The 14,903-nt window shown below is 39.6% G+C and overlaps 1 protein-coding gene across 10 annotated transcripts in view; it reads left to right on the forward strand.

Annotated features, from left to right (window-relative positions):
• The window catches only part of LOC105468526 (ectonucleotide pyrophosphatase/phosphodiesterase 2), a 118,439-nt gene extending 109,575 nt beyond the window's left edge, over window positions 1-8,864 (forward strand). For all 10 annotated transcript variants that reach the window (XM_011718744.3, XM_011718746.3, XM_011718745.3 and 7 more), the window contains 3 exons: window positions 1,302-1,434; window positions 3,212-3,368; window positions 8,259-8,864. In XM_011718744.3, the coding sequence (XP_011717046.3) occupies window positions 1,302-1,434; window positions 3,212-3,368; window positions 8,259-8,429 (461 nt within the window). In that variant the 3' untranslated portion in view covers window positions 8,430-8,864. The remainder of the gene's footprint in view (window positions 1-1,301; window positions 1,435-3,211; window positions 3,369-8,258) is intronic.
• Window positions 8,865-14,903: the final 6,039 nt, after the last annotated feature.

Consider the following 14,903-nt stretch of genomic DNA (forward strand, 5'->3'; position numbering starts at 1 on the left):
CTGCCTCTCTTGTTGGCCATTATGGAAATTAGAGGCAGAGGGGACAAGGCAGTTCTCTGCAGGGGATGACAGTGAAAGTGAGAAATGAATTATAGAGGAGAAAGCAGACATGCACAGATCAGGTAATGTTTTTCAGACAAAAGAAAGAGCAAGTGCAAAAGCTTAGCCTGAAATAAGTTTGGCAAAGTTAGGGGACAGGAAGAAAGCCTTGTGCGTGATAGGGAAAGGGGTAGGAAGTAGAGTCACAGAGGTAGGCAAAGACCATGGTGGGGAGTTGGGATTTCATTCTAATTACAATGAAAAATAATCTGGAGTGTTGGATATGGGTGGGGTGTGTGTGTGTTTGTGTGTGCATGTGCAAGAGAAAGAGAAGATCTGACTTATGATATGAAAGGATCCGTCCGTCTACTATATGGGGGAGTGGGCTACAAGGTACAAGGGAAGTAAGTGTTTCACAGGGAGCCCAGGGAGTAGTCTTTTGTGGTGTGATCGTTCACTTCAGAGAGGATGTAAGTTAGACCAGGATAGAGCAGAGAAAAGATGAGAGGTGGTCAGATTTGGGATAATTGGGATGTACTTTGGTGACAGCACTGACAGGAATTGTTCACATGTGTCTATAGCAAGGAGAGAAAGCAAGGATGACTCTTAGGCTTTTGGCCCAAACACCTGGGTAAGTGCCAGAGCCATTATTATAATGGAGAAGGCGAGGGTTGGGGCAGGATTAGGAAAGAACATTAAGAATTCCGTTTGGATAATATTTTGCTTGACATGAATATTAGGTATTCCAGTGCATTAGGAGGTAGGTGGTTGGATAACATGTCTGGAGCTCCAGGAAAGGTCAGGGGTAAAGCTTAAACCTGGAAACTAGCATATTGATGAGATATGAAGGATGAGAAGAAAGAGTAAGGCCTTATTTTCACTACTCTGAAATACCTTGCTTCCTCTTTTGCACATTCTGTTCCCTCTGCCTGGCATGTTCTGCTTGGGAAACACCACCTACTTATTCATGCTTCAGATCTCAGCTTGGGAGCCTCTTCATCTGGGAATCCTTTCCTGACTTTCGGACTAGGTTAAACTCCCCTACCATTGTTTCATAGCTCTACATTGTTCCCTTTGCTGGTTTGTAAATGACACACACACTGGTAATGACATAAAATGGATTCGTCTCATGAATCACGACAGCTCTCTTGTCTCTTGGCTCGTGACATTTGGCTCGTAGCCTGCATCCTAGAGAGAATTTGGCCAGAGTAAGGAGTTTTCTTCATGAAGAATTGATTTTTGGAATTTTTGTCTTTGCACAGGGATCTGGAATTATTTCCAAAGGGTATTGGTGAAGAAATATGCTTCCGAAAGAAATGGAGTTAACGTGATAAGTGGGCCAATCTTCGACTATGACTATGATGGCTTACATGACACAGAGGACAAAATAAAACAGTAAGCCTTTCATTTCTACTCTGTGTGAGTCTTAAGTCCCAAGATCTCACTCAAGAAGTTTTTCAAATATTCATGTACTAGAAAAGAGATGACACCTCTTCAATTTTTTGAATTTTTCAATTCTTTTTTTTTTTGAGATGGTGTCTTGCTCTGTTGCCCAGGCTGGATTGCAGTGGTGTGGTCTCGGCTCACTGCAACCTCCGCCTCCTGGGTTCAAGTGATTCTCCTGCCTCAGCCTCCTGAGTAACTGGGATTACAGGCATGCGCCACCACATCCAGCTAATTTTTGCATTTTTAGCAGAGACAGGGTTTCACCATGTTGGCCAGGCTGGTCTTGAACTCCTGACCTCAAGTGATCTACCCGCCTCAGCCTCCCAAAGTTCTGGGATTACAGGCATGAACCACTGCGGCCAGTCTGAATTTTTAAATTCTTTTGATTAAATGGGCATTGGTGGTTGGAATGGAATTTTGGGTTTTGTGGTAAATAAATGTACTTTTTTGTTCTATGAAAAAAATGTATCAAAGAATTTAATTTTATTTAGTCATTTCTTCCACAGCTCTTCAATGGGAAGATGACCATTCCCACTTGTCTTCATTATTTGGGTGGGACTTAAGAATCCCTTAGATTTTCTGAGTCAGTACCTCTCAGTAGGAAAGTGTGTATGGACTTGGATTGAATCTGGTTGTCTCTGTCTCTTTGGTGCTGTTGGGCATGTAAAAGCCATTCTCTGTGCTCATAAGGGACCCCACAGTCTAGTGGAGAAGGCAAGATTTAGAGTGATTGGGATGTATTTTCGTTGTATAAAATTAAATAACAACACTCTGAATTTGTCAACAAATTTGTTGACAATTTGTTGACAAATTCAGAATGTTGTTATTTAATTTTATACAAGCATGAAACAATCAGAGAGCAGCCCAGAATGTAAGAGAGGGTTTAACTGTGATTTAGAGATAATTACAGAATAAAATGCTATTTTATAAATACAGATAAATAAGTTAGACATTATCTTACTGCTTTTCCAGTCATTCTGAAGAGAAATTTTGTGTAAATTGCACATTTATTTTATTGCTGATCATTATTAGCCAAAATTAGTAGTTCAATCATAATTTTAATACTTGAAAACTGAATAAAATTAAGATAATAGAAAACCAGGCAAGGAATTATGAATTTCTGTACTGATCTGTACTGGAAAATATTTTTTATACCTCTAGGTCCATCATTAGCACTCAGTCTTTAGTACTTCCTTTGGTAAATGAGTTCCTTGTATCAAGTTCTGCATTTCATTGTAGTTTGAAAGGGTCATTATTCTCCTAGCTCTAATGTCTCTTGCCTGTGGTCCATTTTATACAACTCTAGGAAAGTTATCTTCCTGAAACATGGATCTAATAATTAATGACACTCCCTAGCACAAAGCATTACTACCACATCCCGGCACTCAGAACCCACCATAATTTGGCTTTTATTGACTCTTCCAGCCTTTCATTTCTACCGCATTGGTCTATTCACCATTACCTGTCTCCAATTCTTAGATCAAGCCATTTTCTTTGCCTAGAATATCTTTCTTACTCTGCCGGGTTGAGGAGTGAGGGGATTTCAGGCAAAGAAAACATTATCTTCAAAGACATAGAAGTGGGCTAGTGCTTAGAAGTGAAAAATGATTCAATTGAATGGGGATTAATTTTAGTGATTCAGGCAATATTCATTGGTCACCATTTAAAAAAGGAAGCTTCAACATCAGCTCATCAACTGTGACTCCGTTTTACCTTCCTGTTTCAGGTACGTGGAAGGCAGTTCCATTCCTGTTCCAACTCACTACTACAGCATCATCACCAGCTGTCTGGATTTCACTCAGCCTGCCGACAAGTGTGATGGCCCTCTCTCCGTGTCCTCCTTCATCCTGCCTCACCGGCCTGACAACGAGGAGAGCTGCAATGTGAGTTTACAGAGAGAGTCCTTTAGGATTTGCTTCCATAGTTCACCTTCGTTTCTTACTTTGTATTTCCATCATTGAACTAGAACATACTTATTATAAAGCATTCACCCTAAACAGAAAAAGAAAGGAACCAGACAGAATTTTGCTTAACACATAGGAACTTTGCCTTCTAATGGCTTTTTATTTTTCAATGTATGTGTGCATTTAACATAATTCTATCAATGTGTAAGATTTTGAGAAATAGAAATAAGTGTCCAAATGTTTTTCATTTTACAAAAGAAAGTGGAGAATGACAACATTTTATTAAAAAAAGTCGAAACTAGCAAAATTTTGATAATTGTTGAAACTTGGTAAGAGGTCATGAAACTTTATTATATTACTTCACTTTTCTGGATGTTTGAAAATTTGCATATTGAATTTTTTTTTTTTTTTTTTAAGCTCTGTCACCCAGGCTGGAGTGCAATGGTTCAATCTTAGCTCACTGCAACCTTCACCTCCTGGGTTCAAGTGATTCTCCTGCCTCAGCCTCCTAAGTAGCTGGGATTATAGGCAGGCACCACCATGCCCAGCTAATTTTTGTATTTTTAGTAGAGACGGGGTTTCACCATGTTGGCCAGGCTGGTCTCAAACTCATGACCTCAGGTGATCCACCCACCTTGGCTTCCCAAAGTGCTGGGATTACAGGCATGAGCCACTGTGCCCGGCCCATAATGAAAACTTTTTAATACATACACACACACACACACACACACACACACACACACACACACACAGAGCAAGAGCAAGCAAGAAAGAAATCTATACCTTACCAATCAGGTTTGCTACTAGTTGTGATGGAGGTGTAATAGTCATGCTTTTCTCAGATAGCACAGATGACTCCTGATTCACTCATCCTATGGGGAGACAGCTGGGATGCAGGAAGGCATCATGAAAACACTAGGGAGGAAGACAGGAGCCATGCTATATGCTTCTGGCTCAGTACTAACTTGGCACTCAGGGACAAATAGAAAAATCTTCAGGTCCTTTTAATCTGATGGAAAGTCTGTGCTCAAAGGTTGATTTTAGAAGTAATAGTCTGTGCTTTTATTTCACTTGATAGAAGGAGTAGAGATGTAATCTACAGAAGATAATCTTTAGTCAACAAGTACTACTCAAATTCCTAAGTTGTATAAGGTACTCTAGGAGAAACAAGAGTGTTAGACATAGTCACTATTCCTAGGCAGCCCACAGAGTGGGTCAACAAATAAAACACATATGGAAATTGCAACACTGAAAGGTAAGGAGCCATAAGCTTCAATAGAGATGATCAGCTTTGTTGGCAAGATAGTTTTTGATCTGTGACTTCAATTATGGGTGAAGATTGAGGCTATGAATGTAGAAGAAGATTAGAAAGTTTAAATATATCCCAGAAAGTGAATTAAGTTTTGCCTGAATATTAGAAACGAGGGCAAATAGTGGGAGAAAAGATTTTAAAAGTTGATTGGATTCAAATTTTAAAAAAGTAGTAGTAGTAATAGTAACAACAGCAGTCATGATAGTAAGAGCAGTAGTAGTAGTTATTATCATTTATTGATTACATGTTGTGATCCAATTCTGTGCAGGTCCTCTCTATATATTCTTTCTAGTCATATAATCATATAATCACAGTATGAGGCAAGTATGTATATATATGATCTCTCCCCTGTTAATGTTTAACAAAAACATTAACATTTTGTTAAATGTTGAGAAATTTATAGCTACTAAGGGGAAAGTATGTTTGGTTACTTGGTTAGTCAGCAGAAGAGCAGAGCTTTAGATTTAAGACCTCTGACTCCAAGAGCCCAGCCTCTTTCCAATTTATCAGACTTCCAAGGTAGAACCTTGGGACTTTAGGAATTTTTTCTTACTATTCAGGCATTAGGTACCCAAGGAAAATGTTTAGTTGGAAGAGCAACATTTTAGGCTCTGCTTTAGGAAGATAAATTTGAAATGGAGGAGGCCAAACATGGTGCTCAAAGGGCTTTGGCAAAATTCGCAGGAGTGAGGCAAGAGAGAACTTGAACTGGGATTGTGGTCTTGGAGATCTAAAAGGAAGGATGGAAGACAACAATATTATACTTGAAGGATCCATAGGGTTTTATAAATGATGGAATGGGTGGTAGAGAAATGTAGAAACTGCAATTGAGAGACAAGCTGTTATCAACTTACTGGCTTGACCCTCTCAATTTTGGTTGTTTACAACCACAAGAGCCCCAGGTGGATGTAGTGCCTCCGTATAACATGATCTACATTCTCCGAGCTTCAATTTTATTAGAAACTTGTGGGGAGGTGAAATTCTTGCAAAACATTAGACAGTTGTATTATGGGGTAAAAATAAAAATTGCCATACAGTTCTGAGATGAAAAGACTACAAAGGTATTTCACATGTATAGCAGGTCATTTAAGGTGTACCTAGATTCCTGGGGAATACATATTCAAGTTTGGTCATTAGAGGAATTTGGTGATGGGGAGTTTTAAAAAATACTGCTCTAAACTCAGTGCAAAGGATGTTCTATAATTGATCTAAATTTTATGCCTGAAAAATGAAATCCACTGAAGTCCTCACAGGTTTTCCTCTCCCTACTGGTTCCTGACTCTGCACAGAGTTTGAAGGCATTTCTTATAGAGTTCACAGCCAGCATGCTTCTCGCTGAAGGGTCACCTGTTCATGTAGAAACTGTCCTTGCTGTGAATTTTACCTTAAGACTGCTGGGACTTGAATTCAGAAACCTGGGGAGAAAGTCAGGGAGAAAAGACAGGTGAAGAATAAATGTCCATAATGAGGAAGACAGTAAGCAAGTTCATGGATTGTGCTTTTGTTTGCATTAATATTCTAAGCGATTTATTTTTAAAGTCTTTCCTATCCTCCCTACTTTGGCATTCATGTACTTTTATTTGAATTGTCTTATTTTTGCATCTTGCAGCACAGTCTTCATCAGCGAATGCTTCTGTGGATGGCCAGCTAATATCAAGGCAGAAGATACTTTCCTCACATGCCACATAGCTAGTATTTCCTAATGATGAATTATAGAACAGATTTCAGGGTGTGAGAACCAGAAGAGACTGCCTCTCCAGCGAAATTGGCAAATCACTTCCCAAGGAAAGAAATAGCAAAAGACAGATGTTTTTGCAGAATTCTTATAATCCCAGCTAGCCATCATTTAAATTAGGAAAAACCTTTTCACCCCTGTCCACACATTCAAATGACTGCATTTACAAAGAAAAATTGGACTGACTGACCATTGAAAAATCAAACAAATGAGCTGAATATGAAAATTCTCTCAAAATACAGGCTCATGCTTGCCCTGCTTACTCTGAGGGGGTCCTGACCCATCTGGAGACCTCCTACTTCGTTAATTATAGGGTCACACTGAGGACTGGTCAGTACCATTGTGGGTAGAGTTATATTTAGGTCTTTCCTTTCCTGTGAATCGCAGAGATCTTGGTTAGGTTGGGTTAGGAGGGTGGGACATGAAGGTTAAAATTCTTACCTCCCCAGCCTGCAAAGCAATTTCTTCCCCTTTCTTCATTTCGCCTGAGATGGCCAGGCATCAGCTTCCTGAACCAACACCCTCCCGGAACATATTTAGCACTGGCACAAGCTGCTGCAGTTCCCTGTCCAGGTCTGTGTGGGTTGGAGCTTTCCGAGAAAGCCCATTGCAGGTTCTTGGGCTTTGGTGGATCGTTCATTGAGACCACTAGTGGTAAAGAGTTGGATGAGGGCATGTCTGAATATTCCCAGACCTGGGACATGCAGCCACCCTTCAACTTGTAGAAGGGCTCTTGGAAGCCATTGCAATTCCAGAGGCATTTGTGAATGGAATTACTTGCAAAGGCCCTCCCGCTCAATGTCTGCTAATGAAAGTAGACACTGCTCCATATTCACAGGGCTCTCAGATCTCACTCTTTCCCTTAACTTCCCACAATAATGAAAGAAGCTATTTTTGAGATGCAAAGAACTGCTTCCCCTGAATTACCTTTTAGTTTCAAGTTAGACATGAAATAAGTTGTTTGATGTAGGACGTCTGAATGTCTTTCATCTGAAACTTGTGTCAGTGGGGCAGTTTTTGGCAAGCAGCTAGGACAGAGATTCACTTCCTTTCTTCCACGTTTCCTTGCTTTACCTTTCTCCCCCCCTTCTTCCTTCCTCTCCTCTCTACCTCCCAGGGAGCTGCAGAAGTAAGCATTATTATCCTTGTGAACCAAGGAAGAAACTGAGGTCTCAAGAAGTCAAGTAGCTTGACCAAGGTCTCATAGCCAAAAAATAGTACAGCCTCATTTCCAAGTCTGGCCTCTTGGGCCCCAAAGTGCCAGATGTATCAGCTGAGCGGCTTTGAGTTGACCTCATTTTTCAAATAGCAATTTATGCATTCTAGTAGATGATGTAGTTGATACAGCAGTTTCTTTTGAAAAACTAGGAATACACACACATAATTTTGTGCATTAGGCTTAAGTTCTTCACTTTCCTTGGGAAGCAGAAGCGTATTCCAAATTACTTGTACTCTGTGCTCAATATTGCAATTTGACAGCTTGGAAAAGAAACAAATTACGGAATTCTCTAGGGCCTTTGGTTTTCCTAATTTTGATTTATGTTCTGAGAACCTATTGAGTCAAATGCCCTCTGACACCACATGTCTCGTTTATTTGGTACAGTTAATTGCTGTTGAAAATGTTTGCAGCCAAGGGCAGGTATTTGTGGCACGTTACCAATAGGAATGCGGTAGAGTGGCAGGGAGGCCAGAAAGGATCAACATGCATTGGCTCTGTGTGCAAGAGTGCACAGAGGTCATTTGTGGACTTGGAGTAAACTGACCATTTGGGGAAACTCCTCTGGAAAATTCTGATTCTGATTTCGTTCTGTTTCCATTGCAGAGCTCAGAGGATGAGTCGAAATGGGTAGAAGAACTCATGAAGATGCACACAGCTCGGGTGCGTGACATTGAACATCTCACCAGCCTGGACTTCTTCCGAAAGACCAGCCGCAGCTACCCAGAAATCCTGACACTCAAGACATACCTGCATACGTATGAGAGTGAGATTTAACTTTCTGAGCAGCTGCAGTACAGTCTTATCAACTGGTTGTATATTTTTATATTGTTTTTGTATTTATTAATTTGAAACCAGGACATTAAAAATGTTAGTATTTTAATCCTGTACCAAATCTGACATATTATGCCTGAATGACTCCACTGTTTCTCTCTAATGCTTGATTTAGGTAGCCTTGTGTTCTGAGTAGAGCTTGTAATAAATACTGCAGCTTGAGTTTTTAGTGGAAGCTTCTAAAGGGTGCTGCAGATTTGATATTTGCATTGAGGAAATAGTAATTTTCCAATGCACAGTTGCCACATTTAGTCCTGTACTGTATGGAAACACTGATTTTGTAAAGTTGCCTTCATTTGCTGTTAACTGTTAACTATGACAGATATATTTAAGCCTTATAAACCAATCTTAAACATAATAAATCACACATTCAGTTTTTTCTGGTTTTATTTGGCTTTTATTTCACTTATAAATTAGAGGGTTTGCATCATTCTCAGCAAACTATCGCAAGAACAGAAAACCAAACATCGCATGTTCTCACTCATAGGTGGAAATTGAACAATGAGATCACTTGGACACAGGAAGGGGAACATCACACACCGCGGCCTATTATGGGGAGCGGGGAGGCGGGAGGGATAGCATTAGGAGATAGACCTAATGTAAATGACGAGTTAATGGGTGCAGCACACCAACATGGCACATGTATACATATGTAACAAACCTGCACGTTTTGCACATGTACCCTAGAACTTAAAGTATAATAATAATAATAACAAAAAAAGAAACAGAAAAAAAATAAAATAAAATACAAGTTAAAAAGGAAAAAAATAAATAAATTAAAGGGTTTGTTTCAGGTGTATTCATGTGTGTAAGGAACACACTTCTTGTAGTAGGCCCTTTTCCTAGTTGCTTATATGACATTTAACCACAGTGGCCTGGATAAGATGGTTTAGGTACGTATCTATAGGAAATCAGAAGGGCAGAGGGAAAGAGGAATTAGAAGCAATTCTGAATACAGTCTCTCAATGTATATCTTTTAAAAGTATTTTGAAGTTTGGAAACATATTTTGAAGTTTTGACCAAGTTGGTCCAAAACTGTAAGTATTAGATTCAACTTAAACTGCATTGAACATATATTCTGTATAAGGTATTGACCTAAGCACCCTGGAGGATATAAAGAGAAATAAGACAGTGGGATGAGATACGGATATAAACATGTAATTAGCCAATCCAGGTAGAGAACAACAAATGCCAAGTAAAAAATATTAGTAACAACACAATAGGACAGAAAGGTCTGAATAGTAATATGTGGGGGTAATTTTAGATGGACATAGTTATGGTTTTAAATACTAATGACGCACGGAGTGAAGAAGTCATTCAAAAATTTTCAGTCCTTCTAATTGTGTCATAGAGAAAGACTCAGAATAGTGTTATCATATCTCTAACAGTTGTTAATCTCCCTTAAAAAAAGAAAACAAGGTCGAGTGTGGTGGCTCACACCTGTAATTCCAGCAATTTGGGAGGCTGAGGCAAGCAGATCACTTGAGGTCAGGAATTCAAGGCCAGCCTGGCCAACCTGGTGATACTCCATCTCTACTAAAAATAATAATAATAATAAATAATAATAATAATTAATAATAATAATAATAAATCCCTGCATGGTGGCACATGCCTATAATCCCAGCTACTTGGGAAGGTGAGGCAGGGGAGTAGCTTGAACCTGGGAGGCAGAGGTTGTAGTGAGCTGAGATTGCACCATTGCACTCCATCCTGGGTGAAAGAGTGAGACTCTGTCTCAAAAAAAGAAAAAAAAAAAATCAGAAGAAAATAGCCTATTGTTTTATTTATTTTTAATTGTACCCTCTTATAGTCAGTGCAGTGGGTTTTAATTTCTATAAATCTTCCTTTAAAAATACATTAAGAAGAAAGACATTATGTCAAACAAAAATAATTTACATCAAAAGTAGCACAGTAAATTTGATGGTATTGGGGATATGTGAAAAATTGAGAAGGCAGGAAGGGAAAAACTGATGTCCTGGAAACAGAGCTGTAGGACTACACCAGAAGAAGTGATCATGGTGATACCAATGTGGCTGTATTTATAGAGCACTCGTTATGGTCCAGGCATGCCTCTGGCACTTCCTATGGTTTGTCTTTGAATGCTGAAAAAATGGGAAGCTCAGAGAAGATTTCATGGAAAGAAGAAGAATGAAGGTATGAATGAGGAAGGATGCTGGAACTGGGCTTTGGAGTTTGGGGTAGGGTGAAAGGGTGGTAGAAATGAATTAGAATATGATTCATTATTCATTTAATATTTAACAATAACTTACTGAGCATCTACTATATGCCAGTACCTATACAGGTTGAGCGTCCCAAAACCGAGAATCTGATATCTGAAATGTTCCCAAATCTGAAATTTTTCGAGCACCAACACAATGCTCAAAGGAAATGCTTGTTTGGACATTGTGGGTTTCAGATTTTTGGATTTGGGATGCTCAACCTAGGCATAATGCAAATATTCCAAAATTTGAAAAATCATAAATCCGAAACACCTCCTGATCCAAGCATTTCAGGTAGACAGTAGACAAAGGATACTTTCCATTGAGGATAAAACAGTGAATAAATAAACACAGTTTCTGGCCTTATAGAACTTGCACTTTAATGAAAGAGACCCTTTTAAACATCTCCAAAGCTTGGTTATATGTGCTATGAAAGAATTAAACAGGTGGAGGAGAGTGACAAGAAGGTGGAAAAGGAATGGCTTCATAGGTGACTTTCTAGCCAAAACCTAGGAGATGAGAAGAGCTGGCCTTGAGAAAAAGAGGGACAAAAAGGAAGAGCATGGTCAAGGACGGTGGTCAGGAAAGATCTTGGGATGTGTGAGAATCTCAAAGAAAACACATGTGCCTGAATGAAAACAGATGTGCCTGAATACAGTGGTGAGGTGGGTTGGGATCAGGTCAGGTCTCATTGAGGCCCAGTAAGCTCCACTGAGGCGTTTTGATTCCATTCTAATTCTAAATGCAATGAGATATAATGGAAAAGTCTAGGACAGAAGTGTGACAGGATCTGCTTTAAGGTCGCACTCAGTACATGAACCCCATGTATTAGGTTCGTGCACAAATTAATTGCCATTTTTGCCATTGAAAGTGATGGCAAAGACAGCAATTAATTTTGCACCAACCTAATAATAATCACATGCTATGCTCTAGATATAATGCCACACAAAAGTACATCTGATAAGAGAAGGTCCACTTACTAGGTGCTGTAATTGTCTTCCAACAGTAGCATTACAAGAGAGAAGGGTTAATTTTGATTAAAAACAAAAATTATCATGAACTGTTTGTTAAGCTAGATTCCTCTGTCACCTCAGGTTGAACTCTTCTCCAAATAGGTTATACCTGAGGCTGCTGGGGAAACCGGTTGCAAATTTAGTTGAGTACTGCTGCTCTATTTTCATCTTTAGGCTAAGTCTTTGTGTCTTAAAAATAAACTCCAGACCGGGAGAGGACATCAACCACTGTATATTTTCAGGTGAGTGGCTTTGCTGATAAACACGTCATTAATTGTGGGGTTATTTATGAAAATCCCTGAATGGACAGGGACTCTGTTAAAATGAGGGCTAGAAGGCTATTTTAAGCTCTTTTTTTTTTTTTTTTTTTTTTTTTTTTTTTTTTTTTTTTAATATTGAGACTTTGGTCCATTCATGCTTTCATTGAGCAAGTTGCAAACCACTCGCCAGCACGGTGGTCCTGTTCCAGTGGTTTACCCCATTACAGTGAGTTCCTTTTACAGAGGCAGTTTCTGAATCCATCCACAAAGTTTCCCAAGGGTGAAAACATTCTGAGTTGTTTATAAGAGGGCTGATTTTTTTTTTTAAAAATAATTATTTGAACAAAAGCAGAGTTTCTTGCCAACTGGGTTTGCATAACTCTGCCCAAGAGCCACAGCCCCAAAGCTTCCTGTGCCCATTATTCCTTGTGATTGGAAAGAGGGTGGCTGCAGATGAGTCCAGATGATTCCTCTTACTTCAGCTCACCCTCACTATCCCTCTGCTGAGTCCGGACCAGGCCGCCTTGTGGGTGGGAAGTGTTAAAGGCAATGGGAATTACCCCAAGGCTTTGAGGAGAGGGATGGGATGGGACAATGAAGGACAAGACTGACACGTTCAAGTCTGTAGGCTGGGGCGAAGAGCACACTGCTGGAGGTCCAGCCTAGAGTGGAAGTGGCTCCTGTTTGGGCTGCATTTCTAGGAAGTACATGCCCTCAACCCCTCTTGGCAGGGGTGTCCAGTTGTGGCTGGAAGGTAGAAGTGAAAAAGATGAGCCCCGGCTGCTGCTTTTTTTTTTTTTTTTTTTCGAGAGAATCTCGCTCTGTCGCCCAGGCTGGAGTGCAGTGGCATGATTTCCTCTCACGGCAACCTCCACCTCCCAGGTTCAAGCGTTTCTCCTGCCTCAGCCTCCCGAGTAGCTGGGATTACAGGCGCCTGCCACCTCGCCCGGCTAATTTTTTGTGTTTTTAGTAGAGTCGGGGTTTCACCGTATTAGCCAGGATGGTTTCTATCTCCTGATCTCATGATCTGCCGGCCTCGGCCTCCCAAAGTGCTGGGATTACAGGCGTGAGGCACTGCGCCCGACTGGTGCTGCTGCTGCTGCTGCTTCTTTTTTTTTTTTTTTTTTAAACTTTATTGAAGAAAAACTGACAGAAATAGACTACACATACTTAAAGTATACAATTTGATACATTTTGACATCTATATACACCCATGAAACAATCAGTACAATTGAGATAGTGAACACATCCACGGCACCTAAAAGTCCCTTCTGTCCCTGAATAAACTCCTTCTCATACCCACCACATACCATCCGCCTCCCCCAATTCCCAAGCCCTGATATGCTTTCTGTCACTACAGATTAGTCAGTATTTTATAGAGTTTTACTCTAATGGAATACTATAGTATACACTTCTTGTTGGACTTCTTTCACTTAGCATAATTCTTCTGAGACTTATTGAAATTGTGGCATTTATCAGTAGTTAATCTCTTTTAAATTGCTAAGTAGTATTCCGTTGTATGTATATACCAATGTTTGTTTATTCATCTTTTCTTTTTTTTTCTTTTTTTGAGAAGGAGTCTGGCTCTGTCCCCCAGTCTGGAGTGCACTGGTCGGATCTTGGCTCACTGCAAGCTCCGCCTCCCGGGTTCACGCCATTCTCCTGCCTCAGCCTCCCGAGTAGCTGGGACTACAGGCGCCTGCCACCTCACCCGGCTAATTTTTTGTATTTTTAGTAGAGACGGGTTTTCACCATGTTAGCCAGGATGGTCTCGATCTCCTGACCTCGTGATCCACCTGCTTTGGCCTCCCAAAGTGCTGGGATTACAGGTGTGAGCCACCGCACGGGGCCTGTTTATTCATCTTTTGATGGACATCCATTCATCTGTGGATGGGCAGTTATTTCCATCTGTTGATAGACAGTTTTTAACTGTTATAAACAAAACTAGGAACATGTGTGTTCAAGTCTTTGTTTGGACATATGCTTTCATTTCTCTTTGGTAAATACCTTGGTATGGATGGCTTGATCATATGGTAGGTAGGTATATATTTAGCTTTTTGAATAATTTCCAATGTGTTTTCCAAAGTAGTGGCTGTATTTTACATTCCCAAGAGCAGTATATCAGAGTTCCACTTGCTTCACAACGTTGTCAACTTTTAGAATGGTAACCTTAATTGTAGCTATTCTGATAGGTAAAGTAGTGGTACCTCACTGTGGTTTTTATTTGCATTTTCCTGATGACTATTGATGTTAAGCGTCTTTTCATGTGATGATTTTCCACCCATATATTTTATTTAGTAAGTATCTGTCCAAATATTTTGCTCACTTAAAAAAATTGAGTCATTTCCTTGTGATGAAGTCTTAAAAAGTCTTTACACATTCTAGATTCAAGTCCCTGAAAAATATGTGGCAAAGATTTTCTCCCAGTCTGAGACTTGTGTTTTCGTTCTCTGCAGTGTCTTTTGATGATTAGAGTTTTAACCAATTTTGATGAAGGCCAATTTACCAATTTGTTCTTTTATAGATTATACATTTAGTGTAGTGTCTAAGAAATCTGCCTAACTTGGGGTCATAAAATTTTTCTCCTTTGTTTTATTCTAGATGCTTTAAACTTTCAGGTTTTACCTTTAGGTTTATTATTCATTTTGTGTTCATTTTGTGTGTGGATGAAGGCATGCATACAAACTCTCTTTTTTGCATATGAATATCCATTTTTTCAGCACCCTTTTTAAAAAAGGCTATATTTTTCCATGTGTGTTTTTTTTAACCTGTCATAAATCAGTTGTGCAAGTAGGTGTGGATTATTTCTAGGCTCTTTATTCTGTTTCATTGATCTATTTGTCTTATTTTATACCAACACCACACTGTTTTAATTACTATAACTTTATAAACATTTCAAAAGTCAGGTAATGTTAGCTCTTCAAC

Source organism: Macaca nemestrina, chromosome 8 (assembly GCF_043159975.1).
Source record: "Macaca nemestrina isolate mMacNem1 chromosome 8, mMacNem.hap1, whole genome shotgun sequence".
In the NCBI taxonomy this organism is placed as follows: Eukaryota; Metazoa; Chordata; class Mammalia; order Primates; family Cercopithecidae; genus Macaca; species Macaca nemestrina.